The following is a 25967-nucleotide window of genomic DNA, read 5'->3' as shown; positions in this document are numbered from 1 at the left end:
GAGTCCCACGTCGGGCTCCCGGCATGGAGCCTGCTTCTCCCTCTGCCTATGTCTCTGCCTCTCTCTCTATGTCTATCATAAATAAATGAATAAATCTTTAAAAAAAAAAAAAAAAAGACAAAGCCAATGTCCTGTGAATTTATACCTGAGCAATATTGCCACGCTGGAGGAAAGGAAGGAGAAGTGTAATGAGTAGAGAACTTTGTTCTTTGTCTCTCATGAACTTGCTGATCCTAGAGAAGGGGAAAAACTGATATGTAAGGAAGACATACAAGTTAAGAATACTTCTCTAAGAAATTAAACATTTTGTAGAAAAACATGTAACAGACACAGGCGGTTTTTATGTGTTCATGTAGGAACAGTTTAACACACTTACTCAGCAGTATCCACTTTCCAACTTCAGGTTCACAGCTACTAATCTATTTCTCTTATAATGTCTGATTTTATAGGTGGGTCAGAGTAAACATCGATGCTATAATTTGACGCTATTTCTTTTACAAAGAAAATGACATTAAATGCCACTTTTTAAAGGCTTTATGTGCAGTATTTCAATTTAACTCCCACAATACCCTTCAATGTAGGAATTATATTTAGCCCCATTTTGTCCAAAAAATCCTGAGACTTAGAGAAGCTGATGTCACATGGCTAAGAAGCAGTAGAGCAGGCCTTTCAAACGTTGGTCTTCCTGGTGTCTAATCTCTTAGCCTCTTTTCACTAGCATACAGCCTGCGATAAAATTTAATGAGTGTATTTTGTGTGGTTTCCCATTCTGAATAACTTAGAAATGCAATAGTATAAATAAAACATTTCAAAGAAGTTCTTGAAAGACTCTAATATATCATTTTTGTCATTGTTGGGGTAACAGAAATAAACTGTAACAATTTAGAGCTTGAAATAGAAACATTTTCTGCACTCTTGTTTACCAACCTTGCTACAGAAATCACAATTATATATTATTAGGTCTACTGCCAAAGAGTATCATTAAAAATCTTTGGAAGATCTCCACTCTTAAAAAACAAAACAACCACAACCTGCTCTTTTAAATGAATTATTTTTATCAATTAAACTTAAAAAAATATGAAAACCAAGTGATCTCATGTAATTCAAAATTCTAACTGAACAAAATACACAAATCTATTAGTCTACTTTAGAATTTTGAAGACTGTTCTTTTGTAATAAGATGAAGATGCCATAAAAGTTTTCTAATGAATATTCCAGGAGAGAAAGGAATTCTACATTAACTTAAAAAGGGAGGGCATTTAAAAATACTGAAAACCTTTTCAACTTGTTATTAAAATAATTGAAAAACTAGATAAAATTCAGCAAAAATTAAAACCACGGATGGTAATGTTATCTTTTAAGGACCAGTGTATCACTTACTTTGATAGAATGCCAAGTTCCTTACTGACTTGTGCCCTATTCTTTTTCTTTTTCACCTTTTCTGCACTTATTGTGGTTTTGCTGAGATACTGGAGAATTACAGGTACATGAGGCAGAATTAATCGTCCTCCCATCGTGATAGATTCTGAAAAAAACAAAACAAAACAAAACAAAAAAACAAAAAAAACAACAGTGATGTTTTGATTTTAATTAACTATTCTCTTTTTTTTTTTTTCTAATTAACTATTCTCTTAAAAGATAATCACACACTATCTTCATAATGACAAAGCACTCAAATTTTTATAAATATTTAACAAATTTAAACTCCAAAGATTAAATTACTTATTTTCTTAGTCATAATAGATGTATTATTAGCTAAATTAAAAATTATGTAAGAGATCCCTGAGGTTTTATTTAAACCATTTTTGGTAGTAGTAAAAGAACTGTTAGGATAATATGACAGGAAGAATTCAGAGACACAGCAGTGGAAGTCCTTTAATAATTTCCTGATGGATAGTTGAGTGTTCTGGAGCATAAGTAATCTAAATTTCTACTACTGCAAAGAAAATTCAGTTTATATAAATTGGCATTAATTCCTATTATCAAAAGAAACTCTTTTGATAATATAAGTAATTAAAAGAGTCAAATTGCATGGACTTTTTCCTTTCTGAGGGCACAAACGCTACTTCAAAAACCTAGGACTCATTTGCTTTGTACAGCACACATACCATCTGCACTTTCTGTGTATACGCATCCAGTTACTGGCAAGCTCAAAAGTGTTTCTGTGGGTTCAAAATCTGGAAGGTTAAGAAGGTCATCAGCTATATCCATCACCATAGAGGCTGTGGCTTCAGAGAGATTCTTTGCTGAGAGAATTGCAAAAACGTTGGTTAGGATATCATACTCTGGGTACCCAGGTTTCTGTTTAGCCAGGAAAGGGAAGTATCTGCAAAGAAAAACATTGAAATTGTCATCTTATTTCTCAATACATTTATTTCTGAAAACATATTCCATATGAATTTTCATATTGAGTTTTTATATATATATATATATATGAACACTAATAAGATTATTCAAAAGGGAAATTACTTTAAAATCTAAAATTGGATGGATAATTTTAGGCACCTCACGAACATTACAGTATTTAGGCATTTTATGTATATCTCTCATTTAATCGTCATAACATCTCTATAATGTGGTAACACTGTACCCACATTACAGATAAAAACCTGAGACTTGTCTAAAGCCACTGAGCTAGAAGTAGTAAAGCTGAGATGTGAGCCACAGTCTAACTCCAAAATCTAAGCCTTTTCTAAAAGAAATGTATTGAAGACAGGCTATTTTTTTTTTATTTATAAATAAGCCTTCTAGAACATGAATGTTCATACACTCACATAAAAACCAGTGCTTCAAACATGAGAATCAGGAGTACAGACCAAAGAAACATTTGCTGTATCAGGATATGCAACATTCAGAGATCAGGATCATTTTTTGGGAGAGGTGGGTGAATCCATTCCCAATTATCAAAGATGAAAGACTCACATAAATGATAGGAGCATCCTACCCAGAGGAAACACACACCAACAGGGTAAAGAGCACAAAGGCTTTCCACCAGTGGAAAACCAGCAATTGTTTTACGTTAAGGATGTAGTCCTCTTAACAATCAACAGGAAGGTAAAACCAAAAAGACTCAGAGTATGGCTTCACCAATTTATCACTGTTGGAAAAACAGCTCAAGCACTTATAATATACTTAGTAGTAACAAACTGAGGAAAAGTTCTAGGTGGTTGTATTCATACATCTTTGTCCAACAGGTATTACGCAGAGTGTGCGCAGGAACCAAGCAGGGTCCTTTACATGTTATCATCTCTATTATCAGTAAGGTAGGTACTGCTATTATTTCTATTCTACAGATGGTGAAACTGAGGCTCAGAGAGGCCAAATTTGTCAAACAACCTGCAGTGGTGCTAGGATTTGAAGCTAGGTTTGTGTGGCGTTGGAGACTGTTCTCTTAACAGTATGCAGTACACTGTCTTAACATTTTTTCAAGCACAAAAGGTGAGAGGATTGCTTTGATTGCTGCCAAGGTCCTAGCAAGAACCCATTTAAACTCAATGCAACTTCTAAGTGACCGTACTGTGTTTACTAAACAGCAGTATAACCAGATGCCAAGGTACACTAGACATGCTCCGTGTACAGCGCTGTCAGAAATTTCAGTCACTCTTTCAAAATGTAATGAATACCGGGCAGCCCAGGTGGCTCAACGGTATAGAGCCGCCTTCAGCCCAGGGTGTGTGTGATCCTGGAGTCCTGGGATCGAGTCCCACATCAGGCTCCCTGCATGAAGCCTGCTTCTCCCTCTGCTTGTGTCTCTGCGCCTCTCTATGTATCTCTCATGAATAAATAAAATCTTAAAAAAAAAATGTAATGAATATTGACTAACCACGGATTAAGAGGGGCACAAAATCCCCTGTGGAGGGAGATGCGGTAATAAATATTGAACAGTCTCTGCCCTCAGGCAGCTTTAGGTAGGTCAGCTATTAAGAGATGAGTGTACTAATGGTGGCATGTGATCATAGGCCCTTCCAGGGGTGGAAAGCTCAGAGGAAGGAGAGATGGAGCCTCATGGAGGCCATGGCAGTCAGAACCAGAGCAGCTATTAGTGGCCAGGGACACTCCTGGTCTATGCTGGTTGTTCTGGCTTAATTATTTATAGCATCTCTTTTCGCCCTCAGGCATACAGTTGGGATTATATAATCACTCTAGTTAGGGAGCAAGTTTTTGTTGTCCTGAGTTCACTTCACTTCTGAGACAATTTAACCTTAGTTATAAGCTTGAAGATACTGGCTATAGTTCAGCTCTACTTGCATCTGTCCAAATACAAGGTAAAATGCTCAACTTCTCTGTAGATGAAAACCTGCTTAAATGTCTGGCACTATGTAAACTGTAACCATCCTTCAAAATGGATTTTTTTTTTTTTAACTTAAGAATCACATTCCAATGAAGGGGTTCTGAAATATTCTTTCTTCAATTCTCCCACACACAACAATATATGCACATCAGCTGTTGGAGATTTCAAAGAAAGTCAATCCATCCAAAGATTTCTTTCACGTATGAAAACATTTTTTCACATACAGAAAAATTTTTAAAAAGTTCTGCAGCATACCTCCTCTATTGCTCTGTGGCTTCTATTTTTCTCTGACCTATAATGAGAGAGAAACTGCAGAACATATGATGAGGTAGCATCCAGTGATGAAGGTCTGTACCCTAAGTAATGAACGATCCAACTAATATAAAAGGGAGTTACTATTGCCAAGTCTTCTTGGATGAAATGTCCTTCATGGGTCATTTGCATACAAATTATACAACTATAAAACATTCCTCAAGCATGCCTATGAAGTGCTGCTTATAAATGTCCAATTACAAGACAAGATAGGAAACTACTTTCTCAAGTTGGGAAATAAGAGAGTCCTTACTACCAGTAAAAATATTTTAAACAGGTTTTCCTGAGGAAGATGATGTCAAGGTCTTTGGTTTGTTTCTGAGGACTATTTAATGACGTGGGGAAATGTTCATGATATAAAGGTACATAAAAAATAAAATCAAAAGCTGGTTATATAGTATGATACCAATTTTGTAAAAAGTGATGCCCAAGATATTAAAATGTTGGAATTTACTGAATCAACAGTAATTTTTTTTTTAATTCTACCTTTCATTCTTCAAGACAGATGAGGGCAAACTTAAGTCTGTTTCCATCACTGAGATAAACAACATATGTTTCTACACTCTTCAGGAAATGTGCATTAGGTCTGTGACACAAGCATCTCTGAACCATCTATGGAGGAAGGTCCTGTGAACAGCTCATAATGTCCTCAAAAGGATGTTGACTTATGACCACGAAAGCTCTCTATATATTTGGATGTAGTTTCATAAGAACAGGAGACATCTAGGAAATCTAAATGGCCTGTGAAAATTTTCTGATTTTAAGTGGTAACTGGGAAAAAGACATAGAATGCCAATTACAAATCAGTTTTTATTTTTAAGCAAGGTTCCAAAAAATAGTAATATTTATATGCTGGCATAAATACAGGTATCCCTGGCTTTTCAAAAATTCATGTTATAACCACTTTGCTTTTATGAAAGAAGGTGGTAAGCTAAAACAGACTTCACCATTCGTTTTGCAGCAAGCCGTTACAGGGACAGCATGCACCTCTTGAGCAGTGACAGTGGCCCCTGTCAGGTTCCTTGCCTAGAAACTACACTCAGTGTGTCTGCATTCAGCCACCAGAGCTGTGAACTGTGTCTGGGAGCATCTGTGCTTTATCTAGATTTATTTTGTGCATCCCTTAGCAAGATGTGACCTAAGGTATTGGAAAAGCTTAAGAGAAGTAATTTTTTGGATCTAGGAACACTAAAACATTCTTCCATTTAAATTAGTAGTAATTACCTCTTTGTTTGATGCCATTTCAGCTTATGAAAGGTCTCATAGGAATGCTCTACTTTCAGAGAGCAATGGGAACCTGTATCTGCCATGTTTTACGTTCTGTTTTTCCCTTTTCTGGGCCAAATCAAACTACTGAAACAATTACTACACATTAGAAGAACATCCGTATCAATTCCAATACTTTTGATTTTTAATGAAACTGTAAAACTAGTAAAAATGTATAAGTTTTGCTATAATATATACCCTACAATCTTTAACTTAAGTTGTAAAATGTTATTTTACCTATATTTTCTGTTTTTTAAAATTATAAATGAACACCCCAAAGATATATCATAAAAAGTACCTCTTCCCTGCTCTGGGGTACCCAAACCTCCACACTTAACATTAGTAGTTTCTCACGTATTCTTCTAGACATTTTCTACTTCATTTTATATTTATATGCATGCACAGGTATATTTCTTGGATTACATTGTTTGGCAACTTGTATTTTTCTTTAAACTGCATATTTTGAAATTCAGCTGCCTTATTCTCTTTAACTGCATCTTTGGTATATCACCACAAATTACATTATTAGTAACCTTGACTCATTTTGGTCAAACCTAGTCCTTTAAAGTCCTTTAAAACACTGTCCTGTTCAAAGGTGGGAGAAAAACGGTCATACCTTGCATTTCTGCTCCAGATACTAATTAGTTTCAGCAGAGGAGTAGGAAAATACTGACTCTCAGATCCAAGCCTTCTGATCTAAGACAAAATTAAAAACAGAATACAAAATAAAAACATATACAGAATTGTTGGGAAAATACAACTGAAAAGCATGACCAGTATAGAAACCACACCAGAGGGGACGCCAGGGTGGCTCAGCAGTTGAGCGTCTACCTTCAGCTCAGGGCATGATCCCAGTCTGAGGATCGAGTCCCACAATGGGCTCCCTGCGAGGACCCTGCTTCTCTCTCTGCTTGTGTCTCTGCCTCTCTCTCTAAATAAATAAATAAAATCTAAAAAAAAAAAAAAAAGAAAGAAAAAAAAGAAACCACACCAGAGGATAAAGAGCCAAGGGGCAGAGATTAACATTTAAAGGAAAAAAAAATAAAGGAATCCAAAATAATATCTACAGGGGAAAAACAGCAAAGATGAGCAAGAAGTGCTAGACATTTAAAAGGAAGGAGGTACTATAGGTTTCAACTGGTTAGAAATGACAGAGCTAAAGCAGCTAGAATTCCTAAAATCAAGTCTCCTCTAAACTCTTTTTAGCTATAGTTTCATCACAAAATGGTTACAAACAAGGAAATATGTAACAAGAATATCTGTATTTTATCTTCTCAAAATCCAGAGACACATCATTGAGGTGCTACAACAGTTACATTCCATTTGCTTAAGAGACACAACCATATTCAAATTGACCTTAAGTATAAATGTCATGGTATTACAGAAACCAGCTCTTGAGCTTTAGGTGACAGTGGAGGCAAGAAAACAGTTCTAAAACTTCCAGAAGCAAAGAAAGACTCGCCGTAAAAGAAAAGACCAGGACAGGCACTAGTGTCTGGGTGTGGACTGCCCTGGTTAAATAACACAATAATAAAGGAAGAAGCAGAAGGTATCCATGCAGAGTGTAGTAACAAAGCTCACCTGGGGCCAAACTGCGCCGTGAAAGACAGCATCAATTTCTTCTGTTTTGAATTGGTAAGACTCCCAATCCAAAAAGATGTCAGTTACCATTTTGATTCCAAGACGTCTTAAATTTTTCAGTGGGTTAATAAACCTGAGTTGTATCTGTAAAACAAAGATCTTCCCTTAAAAAAAAAAAGTTATTTCATTTTTTATCTTTGATTCCTTAAAGAGGCACTATTGCTCAGATGACTAAAAATCAAACTGGAAATCCTATTATTAAGTCTTGTGACTCTGGCTCTGAATCACATGGAAATTCCACTGAGCATTATAGTATTGCTGTTCTCATTGAACAAAATGGGAAAGGAGAGACTTAAAAAGATCAAATGGTGAGATGTGCTCCATTATCATGTTAAAGTGTCTGTGAGGAGGGGGGATCACAAGTCAAACAGCTGTCTTGTGTCCTACATTGTTGTATTTCTTTCTTTTTTTTTTTAATTTTTATTTATTTATGATAGTCACAGAGAGAGAGAGAGGCGTAGAGACATAGGCAGAGGGAGAAGCAGGCTCCATACACTGGGAACCTGATGTGGGATTCGATCCTGGGTCTCCAGGATCGCGCCCTGGGCCAAAGGCAGGCGCCAAACCGCTGCGCCACCCAGGGATCCCCATTGTTGTATTTCTTTATCCAACTAATTGTCTCAAATAAAATCCTGATTTCTTCCTATGAACAGAACATTCTAAATAAAACAAATTTTTTTTTTTTTAGTTTTTGACATCACAATGCTTTAGATTAGGGGGAAAAACGAAACGTTTATATCAAATGAAAGTCACTTTCTTTTTTGTTTTCATAACTTGTATTATTATTTTTTACTTTTTCTAAAGCTAGGAGTTTTCAATTATTCTTGTAATTTAGTCTAGGAGACTAGTTAAAAGAATTTATGGTCTTTCTATATATTAAATACTTCATACAGTATAAGAGAATGAGGTGCCTGAATCAAGGCATGGGAAGATCTCAAAATATATAAAGAAAAATATAATTTGAAAAAAATCAAAATTTGTCTGTTTAGAGGCACAAAGGCTGGATGGAGTGGGTGGGAGTCTGAATTAACAGCAAACCTCTTTCATAACATAACTACTTCTAGTGGCACCCCCCTTCCCTATGAGTTACAAAATCATAAATATGTGGCCAGTTTGTTCAGGCTCTGAGTAGAATAATTTACTCAGGCCCCACCAATGACCCCAATGGCATGACAGCCATAGTTCTGACTTCAGCTTAAAATCTCACTGAAGGAAAATGTATTAAATTATGTGACAGACTAAAAATGACAAAGATACCCAATAGGAGAGGAATTATAAATTTGAATAAAGGAAAAGCTTCATGAAAGAGGTAGAATTTCTAGTGGATCTTAAAGGAATGTTGTAAAAACCAAATATATGGGGAAAGGTGCAACTTCTGATTGTTTTTCCATTTGATTAATATACTGTGGGCTCTGGATATATAAGTGGCAACTTATTTTTACATGGGACTTAATTATCTACACCAAAATCTAAACACCACCCTGAAATTTATGAAGACAACACAATAATATAATGAACATCAAGTTTTATGGCCATAATATCATGAAAAAAATGAATAGGGAAGTTATACTGTCAGGAAAACTGGATACTTTGATCAATGGAAGTATCTGAATCTAGGACAACACATTTTAAAGGCAAGTGAAAAGGAATAAAAATGTTATTAATATGCCATGCAAGGTCTCAGGTATCATCATATTTCATGTACCCATCAGGCTTCTACCATCTACTTTTGGCTAATTATCTCTTTATGCAAGTTACAAAGACAGGAGATAACAGGCAAGCCCCAGGGGATACAGCTGCAGGTCACTGTGCTTTGCTTCATTTCTAGGGCAGGATTTTCATTATCAGCTCTGTCATGTTCACTGAAAGATAAAAATTATTACTGCTTTTGAAAAAAAAACATGGTATCATGATCCCCTGGAACAAGTTTAAGAAACTAACCTTAGTAAAAATATGATATCAAGTCAGACACCCCCACCTTCTCCCTCTTCCCACTGCCCTGTGTAGGATCCACATCTGTTACTATGGTGCCAGCTGCCCAGTTTAATCAATAATTTTCAGTAAACTTGAGAAAAGCCCAGGAAGCAATTGTAGACTCTAGTTCCAGAGGAATAGTCCATATGCCTGAGTTATTCCATTGTTTAAATGTTCCAAAATAATGAAAGCAAAACCAAAACAACCCCTGTGATATACACTTCAGTGTCAGTCCATGACTTGGAGGAACTAAAAGAAAATGTAAATGTGTAACTTAGCTCAAACCCACCACAAAGTTTAACTTACTTAAGCAGTATTACTATACAGTAATTCATTACGGTACCTCAAGGAATTCTTTGAACTTGTCCAATATTTTTTTTTTAAAGCTCCAAACTGTCAAAAAGTTTAGCACCTCACTAACTAATGATCTATGAAATTGCATAAATGACTTTTTGAGTTACTGACTGTTGACTCAGGAGTAAAGCTGCATTACTGAGTAACATCTTCTAAGTTAACCAACAAGTCAGAGAACTTACATGGTTTATAAAATCTCTAACCTTTCATGATTTAATATATCCATGTATAGATAAAGTCATTGTCACTCACTAGTTGGCACAAAATGAAAATTCTCAGAGTTCTTCCTGTGGCCATGAAGCTCTTAAATAACAGAGAGAAAGAATTTCCCAAAACTTCTTTTCAGTTTCCACTGTTGCCTGCCCCCCCGAGCCTCTTTCCCACAGAGTAATCAGAGTGAAATTTTAAAAACATCAGAGAGACCTTATCCTGGCCTCAAACCTTTTCAGGTTTTCCAGTACACTTTGGAGTCAATCCATGTGGAACCCATAAGCCCATGAGGCCCCACCTACCTCTCGACCTTATCTGATAGGCTTCTTCTCGCTCCTTGTGCTCTAGCTATCTTGCCCTCTGTTCTTAGAATGTGCCAAAGCGGTTCTACCTCCACAACTTGGCACCACTAGTCATTTTTCTCTGCTTGAAATGTTCTTCCCATAGCTGGGTAAATACATGAGTTCAAATACCACCTCCTCAGACACGACACTGACCATCCATTCCCAGTTTGGTCATTTCCTATCACATCCTCTCATTTTATTTTAAATTCTTCACATCCTCATGTCTCTCCTCAACATGCTCATGTTTTCCTTTACTTTTGTGAATCTATGGAGTATACTCCAAGTATACTACCTTTTTTAAGTTTTTGGCTAATTATATCATCTGTGCCACTGCTGGCTGATTTTTCTCCTCAGTATGAGGAAAATTTTCATCCTTCTTAGCATGCCTGGTAAAACTTGACTGGATGTCAGACATTGTGAATTTTGTTTTCATTTACATCATCTGAAAGCTTTTGAGTTTTGTTCTCAGATGCAATTAATTTGCTTGGGAAAAGTCTGATCTTTGTCAGCTCTGTAAGGTGTTGCCAGGGGAGCCTTTACTCCAGAGCTAATCTGGTTCCCCTACTGAGGCAATCCCCTGCCTAGGAATCTTCCTGGTGCCTTGGGTATTAGGAGGATTCTGCTCTAGCTGTTGAGAACATGAGCTGTTCCTAGCTTGTGTGAGTCAGAGGACTGTGGCTGCTCCTCTCTCATGGTTTCTCCATATCTCTTCAAGGTGGATCAACAGGGACTAGATTTGGCCTTCCCTCTCAAGCAACTAAAAACTAAAGGGAATACATGAGACAATGATTTTCAGCTACTAGACAGCAGGCAGCAAAGGACAGTCAGTCCTGAGATGGTAAACAGATGAGGTAGAGTCCTGTACGTCCCCCAGATTCCTGCGGGGAGTTTCAGGCATCAGTGTGAGAAGGAAGAGTCCAGGCACAGGTCAGTCAATGGATATAAACCTGTCTCATTCCCCACCTAGAATGATGTCTGGTAGATAGGAGGTGTGAAATAATATTTATTGAATAAATGGACAGGAATTTTTGTTTGCTTTGTTCACTATTCCATTTCCAGTGCTTAGAACAGTGCCTGTCACATAACAGGGGCTCAATTAATATTTGTTGGAGGAATGAATGAAAGAATAAAGAAAACAAAATGGTGTCTAACAAAACAGAAGATGTATTCTAAATCCCTGGAGCATGGTAATCAGAGATTATTTACCACTAAAGCAGATTTATAACCGTGTGTGGCCCAAAAAACAGCCTAAAATTTTGGCTGTCAATTTTCAGTTATCATGACCATATCTGAAAGGCAGTTGACCAGGCATATCCATAAATCAAATGAAAATATTTTATCCCAATTAAAACCATGCCTATTTATCATTAACTGAGAATTTACAGTAAAATCTGAGTCTAGATCTTCAAGTCCCACTAAGAAGCCTTTAGTCCATAAGGACATTAAATTTCCCTAAGCTCTCCAGAGAGTATACTTATGTCCACATACTTCTTCCAACAGAATATAAATATATTGCCTTTAATGCAATTCAGAAAATATTTACTGAGCACTAACTTGTGAGGCCTCTGGCAATTAGCTGGCTGCCAGGTCTTGCTGCTTCTCTTTCTTTATTCAAAACGTTGCACTTATACCAGGCAAGCATTTATTTTAAAAGACCTCTGGGCAACTCTTATCTCAAAATAACAAGAATGATATTATTAACAGTATTTTGTTCATTCTCCAACCATTCTGGATAGAGCTGGAAGATATCCTATACCTCTAAGCTCTTGAAATTAAAATAAGAAATATCAGCTCAACTATCCCTGACTTTAGCTTCTGAGATGTGTACAGAACTAACTCACATCCTATTATTTGAATCTCTTTAAAATATACAAGTGATACACAGCTGACCCTTGAACAATGCAGGGGTCAGGGGCACTAATCCCCTACACTGTAAAAAAATCCATGCATAACTTTTTATTCCTCCAAAACTTAACTACTAATAGCTTACTGTTGCCTGGAAGCCTTACTAACACCATAAATGGTTAACACATACTTTGTATGTTATATGTACTACATACTGTACTCTTACTTTATAATAAAGTCAACTAGAGAAATGGTTATTAAGAAAATAATTAGGAAGAGAATGTATACTTATGGTACTGTGCTGTGTTTATTGGGGAAAAAATCCCATTTATAAGTGGACTCACAGTTTAAACCCATGTTGCTCAAGGGTCACCAATAATTTGCATTCTCCAACTACACATAAATATTTAGAACAGTGAAGACTGCGAGATATTCAGCTCCCAACCAATTTTCCAAGTGAAATGCAGACTCTTACTGGCCCAAGAAGAAAGCAACTGCAATGAATCTCTCTCACCTTTTCTCGTTGGTCGAGGACGTGTGATGCAGTTGCTGTCAAGCATAGCAGTATCTGCAAAATCTTTGGTAAATATGCACTGATCAGATGACTAATGTTCTTCAATACTATTTCAAGGCTATTTAGGATACCATGCTGACGACCTAAAGGCAGAACTTTAGACAAATCCAAGTCTTCTACTGCTTGAATGACAGCAGAATGGCATTCTCCTAGATAGCATGTAAAAGGAAATATTAGTTACTCTCTAATTACAGCTTCCTTTTAACTTCCCTCAATGATACAGTATTTTCTGTTCTAATGATTTATAGATGATAATATACTTTCCTAATGTATTTGCTCCTGATTCTCTTACCAAATATTCAATGAGCTAGGCATGTTGGGTTTTAGTATTAGCACTTTGTAGATGAGGAAACTGAGAATAAAGGAGAAACTTGTGCCAGAACTAAGTCTCTAAGCCCCATTCTCATCCTATTTAGATTACTTCCCCAAACCTGAGTTATCAATAGTCTTTTGTTCTACCTAGGGACTTCCTATACATTTTTCTCATTCTCAGCTTTCACTATGTTGACTTGAGCAGTTTCAGAGAAAATGTCCTGTCTGCTACATTAGAAGCTTCTCGAGTGCTGAGAATCAAATGTTTTCTCTTGCCGCCCCTGGTGAATGAATAAAACAATAGTCCTTTATAAACAGGTACCAAATTGATTCTATAATTTACTTAAAAGACTTGAATTGTTATTGCTTGAGCTTTACTTGAAACCAACCAGTATGGAATCATGAGCTTGCTAATTAATACACCTAAATAATCTAGCCAATAAAGAGTATCATTTATAGCTGCCCTCTTACAATGGAAGTTGTTTCACTGAGCAAAAAGCCTTTGTCTTCATCAGGGCCAACTTCCTTCACAAGGCAGTATTACACTGAACAAAAACATTTTAACAGCTGAACCCATTATCACAGAAAAAATACAAAACTTCATCCAACACATTAATGTACAAATACCTGTGTTTGCCCAAGGCAAAGCAATTTTGGGATAAGAGTAGAGATTCTGTAGTCAGAAAGATCTGCGTTTTTTTTTTTTTTTTTTAAGATTTTATTTATTTATTCATGAGAGATACAGGGAGAGAGAGAGGCAGAGGCACAGGCAGAGGGAGAAGCAGGCTCCATGCAAGGAGCCCAACGCGGGACTCGATCCCTGGAGCCTCCAGGATCATACCCTGGGCTGAGGTGGTTCTAAACTGCAGAGCCACTGGGGCTGCCAGATTTGCCATTTTCTAGCTGAATAGTCATAAGCAAAATACTAAACTCTTTAAGGCTCAGTTTCCTCATTGGTAAAATGGGAACGGTCAGGTAATGATACCTCAGGAGGCTGTCTTAAGGATCAACGGAGTTGTACGCAAAAGGGCCCATTATAACATCTGGCATGAAGTAAGCACTCAATAAATGTGAGCTATTATTATTGTTAATTACTAACACTGCATACCAGAGAACAGACCATAGAGCTGTTGGTCTATGGCATTCTCCTAGATATGGAGAATCAGCTCACTGTACCTACTTATTACACCTACTTTGTTTAGATGGTGAGGTTGAGAGCATCAATTCTTACTTTTCTGCTTTCAAAAGTGAAAAGTGTACAGGAGGTATTCAACAAATCATTACTCCATAGATAAATGACTTTGTGAATGGATAAATATTAAGACAATTAAACATGCTCTAAGTTTCTAAGGAAAAATCTATTCATTATATTTGGGTAAGTAACATTTTTCAAATGCCTAAATGCACAACAACAATACATGTTCCTTTTCTTTCCTTTTTAGTTTTCTTTCTTTTTTTTTTTTTTTTTTAAAGTAATCACTATAATCAGCATGGGCCTCAAACTTACAACCTCATGATCGAGTCACATGCTCCACCAACTGAGCCAACCAGGTGCCTTCCAAAATACACATTTTCTAATTAGGGGCTTATTGATCCATGGATGATGGTAATCTCCAGGATCAACTGTGAGCTCCATCTAATTTAATCAAAATTTAAAATGATTACACTTTAGCCAAAAGGCCGCCAATGAGATTGGGAAGAATAATCCTATTAGAAGATGTCCAAGAGCATGGGAAATCTACCCTGAGACATTCAAAGTCTACAGCAGACAACACACATTCAGAGTAGCAGGAAGTTGATAGCTACCATTCTTGAAGTGCTTCACAGGTTCAAACAGCAAGTCTAAGAACATCTGGATCTCCTCTGGTTGGGTCCCAGCGAGGAACCTCAGAACAATGGACATACGAGTGCCTGAAGCAGATTTCCCCTGAGTTTTACTGCCAGTCTTATTCTTCATTCGGCCATACAAAATTCTAAAAAGTCAAAGAACATTATTTTGTTTGCACATTAATCCTAAAACATAATGCTAGTCATTTTGTTTTCCTAAGAGGTTAGAATAGCAATTCAAAAGACTTAAAATATAAAACAAGGAAGGATGAAAATAGAAATTAGATATTGAACATACAAAATTTAGAAAAACAATGACAACAACAAAAACTATGGCTTAGGGAAACAGGAAGAAGAAAATAATAAAAATAAAGGCCAAAAGGTGGTTCTTTGTAGAAGGAAAAAAGTAGTAAAATAGGCAAGCCAAATGAAAATGAAAAAAAAAGGAAAAAGAAAAAAGAAAAGAATATGTAGATTAAAAGGAAATAAGTGAATACAACTAAGTAAAATAAGGAAACTGGAAAGTCTTAAGTGGGTAATTTTCTGAAAAAGAAAAAAACAAAACAAAACAAATAAGGAAAAGGAACTTAAGAAGGAAACCTGAACAGAAGAGTAATCATGAGTAAACATGGAACTCAGATGAATTTTTTAAATTTTTAAGGAAAACTAATTCCCATACTATGAAGTTTCATAGCTAAGAGAAAGAAGGAACAGCCCTTTTCCATTTATGAAGGTGGTATAACTGTGATACTGAGATGAGATGATGAACGAAAATAAAATTATATACCATTCTTGCTTATAAACATAAAACCCATTTCTAAATACAAAATCCAGTGCTGCATTAAAACAATATTAAAGCCAAGTAAGGATTTACCCCAGGAATGCAAGAAACAATCACTAGCAAAGTCTAATAGTTGATATAGATCAATGGCTCATTGGAAAAATTAATATTATCATTTTAATCCATGCTTAATAGACATTCTAATAAGATTCAACATCCATCCCTGATAAAATACTAAACCCCCTAGTCATAGGACTTACTTTCTTAGTACAAGTGTTAATTTATAACAAATGTTATTGCTTTAACATTCAAAATTTAAACACCGTGGTTTTTAAACTTTTCAATATTAGAACCCCTTTATACTCATCAGCATTTTTGAGGTCCCCAAAGGGCTTTTGTGTGAGTTTTATTTACTGATATTTATCTTGGTAGAGTTATTTTTTAAAAATATTTTATTTATTTGAGAAAGAGAGCATAAGAGACAGTGTGTGTAAAGACATGTGTGAGCATGCACAAGCAGGAAGGAGGGGCAGAGGGAGAAGCAGGGAGTCTGACGTGGGACTGGATCTCAGGATCCAAGGATCATGACCCAAGCTGAAGGCAGACACTTAACCTACTAAGCCACCTAGGTGCCCTATCTTGGTAGAAATTAAAATGAGTTAATGTAAGTAACATTTTTAATGAAAAATTTTATCTTCCAAACCTCTCCCCACCAAAAATTAGTAAGTCTAAAGGCATACTTTAATTTTTCCTCCCCACCTTTTTTATTGTCTTATTAGAAAATAACTGGATTTTCCTATCTGTTTCTGCATTTAATCAGCTGCATTATGTTATAGCTGCAGAAAAGCCAGCCGTAAGCAAATATGCAGTTGGAGAAGGGAAAAATATTTCATAAACTTTCAGATAATTCTGGATATTTCACTTTGATACTATACCAGACCTCAACAAGTGGTAGTTTCTTAAAGGCTAGTTGCAAGGCAGATTCCGGTCTTATTAATAAGCTTTGTGATCTCTGTTACATTAAAACCTATCTATCTTGCACTTTGAATTGATCTTTAGCTGTGAATGATTCTGTAGCACGCATTGGTTATTTGGAAAACATGCCAATCAATGGGTAACTAATATTCAGAAGTGCTTTATGCGCACTTCCCATTTTGTCATATAAATCAATACAAAGACAAGCACTCAAGGCTTAAGATTCACCAAGAACATGAAATGAAACTAGCGTTTGTTTTTTCTTCTTAAACACCAGCTGTGTGACAATGAAGACTGACTTGTATAGTTTGGAGCCACTGTCGTGATTAGTGCTAAGGCACTGGCAGTTTTACACTGTTGTTTTTGCGTTGTCAGCAAAAATGTTGGCAGAGTGGGAAAAGGTGTCTGAGTAGTACTTTTTAAAATTTTTTTTTAATTGGAGTTAAATTTGACAACATATAGCATAACACCCAGTGCTCACTGCACCAAGCGCCCCCTCAGTGCCCACCACCCAGTCACCCCAACCCCCTGCCCACCTCCTCTTCCACTACCCCTTGTTCATTTTCCAGAGTTAGGTGTCTCTCATGTTTTGTCACCCTCACTGATATTTTCATTCATTTTCTCTCCTTTCCCATTATTCCCTTACACTAATGTTTATATATTCCCCAAATGAATAAGACCATATAAAGTTCGTCCTTCTCCGATTGACTTATTTCACTCAGCATAATACCCTCCAGGTCCCTCCAAGTTGAAGCAAATGGTGGGTATTTGTCGTTTCTAATGGCTGAGTAATATTCCACTGTATACATAGACCACATCATCTTTATCCATTCATCTTTCAATGGACACCAAGGCTCCTTCCACAGTTTGGCTATTGTGGACATTGCTGCTAGAAACATCGGAGTGCACATGTCCTGGCATTTCACTGCATCTGTATCTTGGGGTAAATCCCCAGCAGTGCAATTGCTGGGTCGTAGGGCAGATCTATTTTTAACTCTTTGAGGAACCTCCACACAGTTTTCCTGAGTGGCTGTACCAGTTCACATTCCCACCAACAGTGCAAGAGGGTTCCCCTGTCTCCACATCCTCTCCAACATTTGTTGTTTCCTGCCTTGTTAATTTTCCCCATTCTCACTGGGGTGAGGTGGTATCTCATTGTGGTTTTGATTTGTATTTCCCTGATGGCCAGTGATGCGGAGCATTTTCTCATGTGCTTGTTGGCCATGTCTATGTCTTCCTCTGTGAAATTAATGTTCGTGTCTTTTGCCCATTTCACGATTGGATTCTTTGTTTCTTGGCTGTTGAGTTTAATAAGTTCTTTACAGATCTTGGATACTAGCCCTTTATCTGATAGGTCATTTGCAAATATCTTCTCCCATTCTGTAGGTTGTCTTTGAGTTTTGTTGACTGTTTTGGTGTGCAAAAGCTTCTTATCTTGATGAAATCCCAATAATTCATTTTTGCCTTTGTTTCTCTTGCCTTCATGGATGTATCTTGCAAGAAGTTGGTGTGGCCAAGTTCAAAAAGGGTGTTGCCTGTGTTCTCCTCTAAGATTTTGATGGATTCCTGTATCACATTTAGATCTTTCATCCATTTTGAGTTTATCTTTGTGTATGGTGTCACATGACTGTCCAATTTTCCCAGCACCATTTATTGAAGAGACTGTCTTTTTCCAGTGGATAATCTTCCCTGTTTTGTTGAATATTACTTTATCATAAAGTTGAGGGTCCACTTCTGGATTCTCTATTCTGTTCCACTGATCTATGTCTGTTTTTGTGCCAGTACCAGACTGCCTTGATGATCACAGCTTTGTAGTACAACTTGAAATCCAGCATTGTGATGCCCCCGGCTCTGGCTTTCTTTTTTAATATTCCCCTGGCTAAAAAAATAAAAAATAAAAAGAATAAAAAAAAATAAAAATTAAAAAATCCCCTGGCTATTCAGGGTCTTTTCAGATTCCACAGAAATCTTAAGATGATTTGTTACACCTCTCTGAAGAAAGTCCATGGTATTTTGATAGGGATTGCATTAAATATGTACATTGCCCTGGGTAACATTGACATTTTCACAATATTAATTCTGCCAATCCATGAGCATGGAATATTTTTCTATCTCTTTGTGTCTTCCTCAATTTCTTTCAGAAGTGTTCTATAGTTTTTAGGGTATAGATCCTTTACCTCTTTGGTTAGGTTTATTCCTAGGTATCTTATGCTTTTGGGTGCAATTGTAAGTGGGATTGACTCCGTAATTTCTCTTTCTTCAGTCTCATTGTTCGTGTATAGAAATGCCATTGTAAAATCAATGCCCAATGATTTCTGGGCATTGATTTTGTATCCTGCCACACTGCCGAATTGCTGTATGAGTTCTAGCAATCTTGGGGTGGGGTCTTTTGGGTTTTCTATGTACAGTATCATGTCATCTGCGAAGAGGGAGAGTTTGACTTCTTCTTTGTCAATTTGAATGCCTTTTATTTCTTTTTGTTGCCTGATTGCTGAGGCTAGGACTTCCAGTACTATGCTGAATAGCAGTGGTGAGAGTGGACATCCCTGTTTTGTTCCTGGTCTTAGGGGAAAGGTTCCCAGTGTTTCCCCATTAGAATGAGATTTGCTGTGGGCCTTTCGTAGATGGCTTTTAAGATACTGAGAAATGTTCACTCTATCCCTACACTCTGAAGAGTTTTGATCAGGAATGGATGCAGTATTTTGTCAAATGCTTTCTCTGCATCTATTGAGAGGATCATATGGTTCTTGTTTTTTCTCTTGTTGATATGATCAATCACATTGATTGCTTAACGAGTGTTGAACCAGCCTTGCATCCTGGGGATAAATCCCACTTGGTCATGGTGAATAATCTTCTTAATGTATTATTGGATCCTATTGGCTAGTATCTTGTTGAGAACTTTTGCATCTGTGTTCATCAGGGATACTGGTCTATAATTCTCCTTTTTGGTGGGGTCTTTGTCTGGTTTTGGAATTAAGGTGATGCTGGCCTTATAGAACATGTTTGGAAGTACTCCATCTCTTTCTATCTTTCCAAACAGCTTTAGTAGAATCGGTATGGTTTCTTCTTTAAACGTTTGATAGAATTCCCCTGGGAAGCCATCTGGCCCTGGACTTTTGTGTCTTGGGAGTTTTTTGATGACTGCTTCAATTTCCTCTTGGTTATTGGCCTGTTCAGGTTTTCTATTTCTTCCTGTTCCAGTTTTAGTAGTTTGTGGTTTTCCAGAAATGAGTCCATTTCTTCTAGATTGTCTAGAAGACAATTGGCATATAACTGCTCATAAGTTTTTAAAATCGTTTGTATTTCCTTGGTATTGGTGGTGATCTCTCCTTTCTCATTCATGATTTTATTAATTTGAGTCTTTTCTCTCTTCTTTTTAATAAGGCTGGCTAATGGTTTATGTATCTTATTAATTCTTTCAAACAACCAACTCCTGGTTTTGTTGATCTGTTCCACAGTTCTTCTGGTCTCTATTTCATTGAGTTCTGCTCGAATCATTATTAATTCTCCTCTTCTGCTGGGTGTAGGATCTATTTGCTGTTTTTTCTCCAGCTCCTTTAGGTGCAAGGTTAGCTTTTGTATTTGAGTTCTTTCCAGTTTTTGGATGGATGCTTGTACTGCAATGTATTTCCCCCTCAGAACGGCTTTTGTTGTATCCCAAAGACTTTGAATGGTTGTATCTTCATTCTCATTAGTGTCCATGAATCTTTTTAATTCTTCCCTAATTTCCTGGTTGACCCTTTCATCTTTGAGCAGGATGGTCCTTAACCTCCACATGTTTGAAATCCTTTCAAACTTCTTGTGATTTAGTTCTAGTTTCAAAGCATTATGGTCTGAAAATATGCAGGGGACGATCCCAATCTTTTGGTACCGGTTAAGACCCAATTTGTGACCCAGTATGTGGTCTCTTCTGGAGAAAGTTCCATGTGCACTTGAGGAAAATGTGTATTCAGTTGCATTTGGTGTAAAGTTCTGTAAATATCTGTGAAATCCATCTGGTCCAGTGTATCATTTCTTTGGACATGTTGTGCTTAGAAGATCTGTCGATTGTAGAAAGCACTATATTTAAGTCACCAAGTATAAGTGTTATTATCTAAGTATGTCTTAACTTTAGTTATTAATTGATTGATATACTTGGCAGCTCCCACATTCGGGGCATAAATATTCATGACTGTTAGGTCCTCTTGTTGGATAGATCCTTTAAGCATGATATAGTGTCCCTCTTCATCTCTTACTAGTCTTTGGGATAGACTTTAATTTATCTGATATGAGGATGGCTACCCCTGCTTTCTTTTGAGGACCATCTGAATGGTAAATGCTTCTCCAACCTTTTATTTTCAGGCTGTAGGTGTTCTTATATCTAAAATGAGCTCCCCCTTGGATGCTTTTTTCCATCTGTATTTTTTTTTTCCATCTTCCTACCTTGATAGAAGCACAAACTCTTCTCACTGTAGCATTCCAGCTGTTCTCTCTTTAAATCTTAGACCGAATTCGTAGGTTTTCAGGATGATTTGAAAGTTATCTAGGTAAGTTGGTGGGGACAGGTGACTTGGGGACCCCACTCTTCTGCCATCTTGCCCCGCCTCCCTGGGTAGTATTTTGAAAAAAGCTTTATTTAACCTTGTGGGCCCCTGAAAGCATCTCAGTGACAGCCCCCGCCAAGAAGGAGCAAAACAAATTTTAAGAAGGGCTGCAACAGAAACATTACTGTTAAATCCAGCAGCAAGACAAGGACAACCACAAACACTACCACCACAGTCAATTCTCAATTCTTCTATACTATACTGTGTGGGTAATATGCAAATTAAAAAAAAAAAAAAAACAGAAAAAAGAGGTTTTAAAAAAATCTTTATGATTAAAAATTAATTAAATTAGATTAATTAGGCTTAGATTCACTATAGGCCATGGAGTTTACCTTCTGGCAGGGGAAACAAATGATAAACAAGAGGCTATGTCAGACAATTGTGAAGAAAAATAAAGCAAGGTTAAGGGACTAAAAGGTGATTAAAGGAAGGTGGGACTTTACACAAGGTGGTGAAGGGAGGCAACCTGACAATGACATTTGAGAGGAGACTGAATGCAAAAGAAGAGCTAGTGCTCACGTGTTCCAAGCACAGGGACCAGCAGGTCCACTGACTTTGAGGTGGACTCCAAGGGGGCCAGGGAATGGAAGCGGTGTGGTTGGACAAGAAGTCTGCAGCTAGGTCATACCAAGCCCTCAAAGAAGGAGCAAGGATTCCCTACTTTATTTTCAGTAAAATGTAACCTCAAAGGGTTTTTTAGAATAGGAGACTAACGATTTGATGACTGTTACTGACTATTGCTTTTTCAACCACGAAAATTCAATGAAAACAATTAAAGCTAATAACAAAGGTTTGTAATGTGAATGTTTAAATAATCAATACCAAAAATCAACAGCTTTTATACCTCATAATTAGTTATACACCAAATGAATGAATTATTTTTACTATTTCTCAATAATAATACTTAAGAGGAATACAGGATTTAATTTTAACATTATTATTAAAATAACTGCATGGCAAGATCTTTCCTTATGTTACAGACAAAATATTTTAAAATAAGTCTCTGTAACAATTTGACTTTGTTAAAAAAAAGCAAAATAAAATAAAAAATGGAATATTCCATTATAATCACTGAATGAATCATAATACCATATTCACAATTACTTTTGTAATTAACTTTTAAAAAAATTCAGTTTTAAACAGGGTAAATACCTCATCAGAACAGGAAACAGAGCTGCTCGGTGGGCCGTTTTCACTACCGTATTATCTTCAGAAATGCTAAAATGTACTATCTCTTCCTTAAAGCTTCTGTCTTCAAGCAATCTTTGCAAGTTTTCCCTTTAAAAACGGAATATAGAACAAATCATCAGTTAATAATCAATGGTATTTTTTAAAAATGCAATATAGTAGTACAGTGATATGTATAATAGAAATATGAATTAATATATTATAGTTGACATTCATAAAGGAAAATTTTCAGGAAATGACAGGTTTTCAAATTTTAAAAAGTAAAGGTGATTATGAGGAATTAAAACTTAGTCAACAATTCAGCCATTTAAAAAAGATTAATACAAAAGCTTTCTTCAGTTCTTATAGAGAGTGATCATGATTCCCTAAGTAATCACAAAGATTCTGACATCACTGAAGCAACAAGAAATGATATAGCCTTCTCTTTTCTACCTTATCTTTGGAGAAGCACTCTTAATACACAAATATACTTTGAGTTTTCATTTTTTACCTGAAAATAGCCTTACGATTATAGTCAAAAAGGGAAATTTCCCAGGCCTTCACAAAATTATTTTAGAAGAGGTGCTCAGGTAGAAAGGTAAAAATCAGCCAAAGAAATAGCATTTCTTTAGCTTCAAATAACTTACCTGTAAGGGAGGATATGTGGATGTTTATATGTCATTATACAATCCAGGGCTATTTTTTGCACTGTTTGATCTTGATGTAGCAACAACTAAGAATAATATTTTATAGAATAAATTAATGAAGTCACATATACACATACCATGGAATAGTAATTTACTTGGGTTAATGTAAATTAGATTTCTTAGAATCTAAATTTTTTAGACGTGGGTTAAAGGTGATCCCTGACAACAGCCTTACATTTTCCCAGAAGTGCAGCATGAACAGAATATGTGCAATGAACTAAGTGGAAACAAAACTCTGACCCCTGAATCCTACATGCCAGACTCTCGGGTTTATCAGTCTTCTGGTCAAGGCCAATTCCCTACATAAATTTGGGTTCATACCAGCTGGGCTGGTCCCATGATGACAGAAAGCTCCCATAATGCCGTGAAAGTAATGGCAGTCAGTAAGATGCCAGGAAAGAGGGCCTAGTACAGAGCCTCTCAGATCAGATGGTTTAGAATTTAGCTTCCTACAGATTTGAGCTCTGGCTTTATAAACAAACTGTATCTGAATTATGGGCATAACGAGGATAAATTCTGCTGAAATCATATAAGTTCCATCTAAAAAAATCCAAATGAGGGGATCCCTGGGTGGCTCAATGGTTTAGCGCTGCATTTGGAACAGGGCCTGATCCTGGAGACCCGGGATCAAGTCCCACATTGGGTTCCCTGCATGGAGCCTGCTTCTCCCTCTGCCTGCATCTCTCTCTCTCTCTCTCTCTCTCTCTGTCTATCATGAATAAATAAAACCTTTAAAAAAATAATAAAAGACATCCAAATGAAAAAAGGAAATCTTGTTTCCCCAGATGGCTTAGAATGACATACAATGCTTACTCTGTTTCTGATATTAAATTTTTTTCTGCAATCTTTTCTATAACTGAAGATTATACATGTGACTGCAAAAGATACTTACTCCAACTATCAGCTTTTACTCAGTGTAATAGATCCTGAAATCCCAGCACTCTGTAACGTTACCTTACCTAGAAGTGAAAAGTAGCTAGCTTCTTTTGACACAGCCTCCACTGTTAATACAGCTGATCAAGGTTTAGACACCTGAAATGTGTTTATAATCAACAAAATAGCTAAAGTCTAAAACTGTTTATCAAGATACAGAAAATAGTTATTAATTTTTACAACACAGTACTTAAAATGTAGACATGGGCCCTATTCATCAACAATTATTAAAAGCCTAAAAGTTATTTTGGTAAACAACAGAGAAAAGTCACAAAGAACTGCAGTGGCAAAAATTTATTTTACTTACCTGAAGATATAGCTCATATAATCTGGATTCCAGATATAGGGCGCGTGGATTTGAAAACTTAGAGAAAACTTGCAAATGAGCAATTAACTGCCTAAAAAAGAAAAACCAAAAACCATAGGGTAATACAGAATTAAAGAAAAGAGATTTTCTTTTTTTTGGAGGGGGGGGGGAGAGAACACACATGTTGGGGGTAGAGGGTGGTGAGCAGAGGGAGAGGGAGATGGAGAATCCCAAGCAGGCTCCACTCCTAGCATGGAGCCCAACATGGGGCTCGCTCTCATGACCCTATGATTATGACCTGAGCCAAAATCAACAGCTGGATACTGAACCAGCTGAGCCACTCAGGCACCCTCAGAGATTTTCTTAAGATGATAGTACCCACCAATTTTAGTCTCTCTGACAAGTATGCCAAATGCCCTGACTATAGTTTCACTGTTAATTAAACAAACAAGTTTTAACTATTTGCATTTAGGAACTTATTCTCCAGAATTCTAAATCTTAGGCAGGACTTCCTCTGAAATCCAGGCTTCCCTACCCCAGAGAGTCATTCAGGATGTGCTTAGAATGGTTTAAATTAAACCAGACACAGGAAGAAAGTAATCAAAACAACGAAATATTGCAAACCTGAACACAGATAATTTTTGGAATGATTCCTTTTCTAGGTTCTATGCAGGAGAAAGGAAGATTGGTACATTGTACAAAAAGGTACATTCTTCCTCACTTTCATATGACATAAACACTGATGTCAGGAGCCAGAGGTCCATATGTAGATAACCATAGCTCTTGCTTAAACCAAGAAGGAAAATGAAAGAACAACATTCTGTGGTCAAAAGTTAAACACAGAGATGAGACAGCAAGCCAATTACATCACCCACTGAAAGAGGTCGAGAAGAGAGCTTCTACAATAGCTACTCACTCGACTTCTTAATCCACAGGCTCCAGGAAGCTTTAAAAATATTTGGGAAACAAACTGTTTTATCTCTACATATAATTGATAAGAAGTATTAAGGCTTAAAAAAAAACAAACAAACCTTGAATGAATAAACAGTCACAATTTGGGGGGATTTTATTTGCCTATCTCAAGAACAAAAGTGGGGAGAAGTGAGGAGACAGAAAAAACAAGCTGTGTGTGTAGTACTGACTCAGGGGGATGGGACTGAGTGCTTCAGAGCCTCATCTTCCTCATCTGGACAAAGACAACACCCCCTGGACTTTGTGCAAAGACTGAACAACAACAACAAAAAAAGTTGTGGGGCCTCTGCTCCACAAAATAAATTGCTCCTGGGCACAAAAATGCAAAACTGTAAAAGTCCTACTAGTTAATACAGACAAAATAACCTGGCCATTATGACCTTCTTATATATGATAGAGAAATACGGTAGCACTTTTGCTTATATTTAGCTTATGTGCCAACCTGTCTACATTATGTGTTTGGTTTTGTTATCAAACACTAATTTATGTGATGCAATGAAAGTATTTTGTAGATGTTCGTATTTATAATCAGCTGACTTTAAAGGGGATTGCCCTCAATAATGTGCACTGGCCTCATCCATGAAGCCCTAAG

The 25967-nt window shown here is 36.7% G+C and overlaps 1 protein-coding gene and 1 long non-coding RNA gene across 2 annotated transcripts in view; one reads left to right on the top strand and one right to left on the bottom strand.

The window, feature by feature from the left end:
- Positions 1 to 25967, bottom strand: part of UTP20 (UTP20 small subunit processome component) — a 96537-nt gene that overhangs the window by 34536 nt on the left and 36034 nt on the right. The window contains exons 23-32 of the mRNA XM_038558807.1: positions 24404 to 24494; positions 23104 to 23189; positions 22442 to 22567; positions 14930 to 15096; positions 12752 to 12960; positions 7451 to 7594; positions 6486 to 6565; positions 2109 to 2326; positions 1381 to 1525; positions 146 to 233 (exon numbers count right to left, since the gene is read on the bottom strand). Coding sequence (XP_038414735.1) covers positions 146 to 233; positions 1381 to 1525; positions 2109 to 2326; positions 6486 to 6565; positions 7451 to 7594; positions 12752 to 12960; positions 14930 to 15096; positions 22442 to 22567; positions 23104 to 23189; positions 24404 to 24494 — 1354 coding nt within the window. The remainder of the gene's footprint in view (positions 1 to 145; positions 234 to 1380; positions 1526 to 2108; positions 2327 to 6485; positions 6566 to 7450; positions 7595 to 12751; positions 12961 to 14929; positions 15097 to 22441; positions 22568 to 23103; positions 23190 to 24403; positions 24495 to 25967) is intronic.
- The window catches only part of LOC111090063, a 32938-nt gene continuing 9435 nt past the window's right edge, over positions 2465 to 25967 (top strand). The window contains exon 1 of the long non-coding RNA XR_005370680.1: positions 2465 to 3263. This is a non-coding gene — a long non-coding RNA (uncharacterized LOC111090063). The remainder of the gene's footprint in view (positions 3264 to 25967) is intronic.

Source organism: Canis lupus, chromosome 15 (genome assembly GCF_011100685.1).
Source record: "Canis lupus familiaris isolate Mischka breed German Shepherd chromosome 15, alternate assembly UU_Cfam_GSD_1.0, whole genome shotgun sequence".
Lineage (NCBI taxonomy): Eukaryota > Metazoa > Chordata > Mammalia > Carnivora > Canidae > Canis > Canis lupus.
Note: the sequence above shows the minus strand (reverse complement) of the source record. Positions and strands in the feature narration are given on the sequence as shown.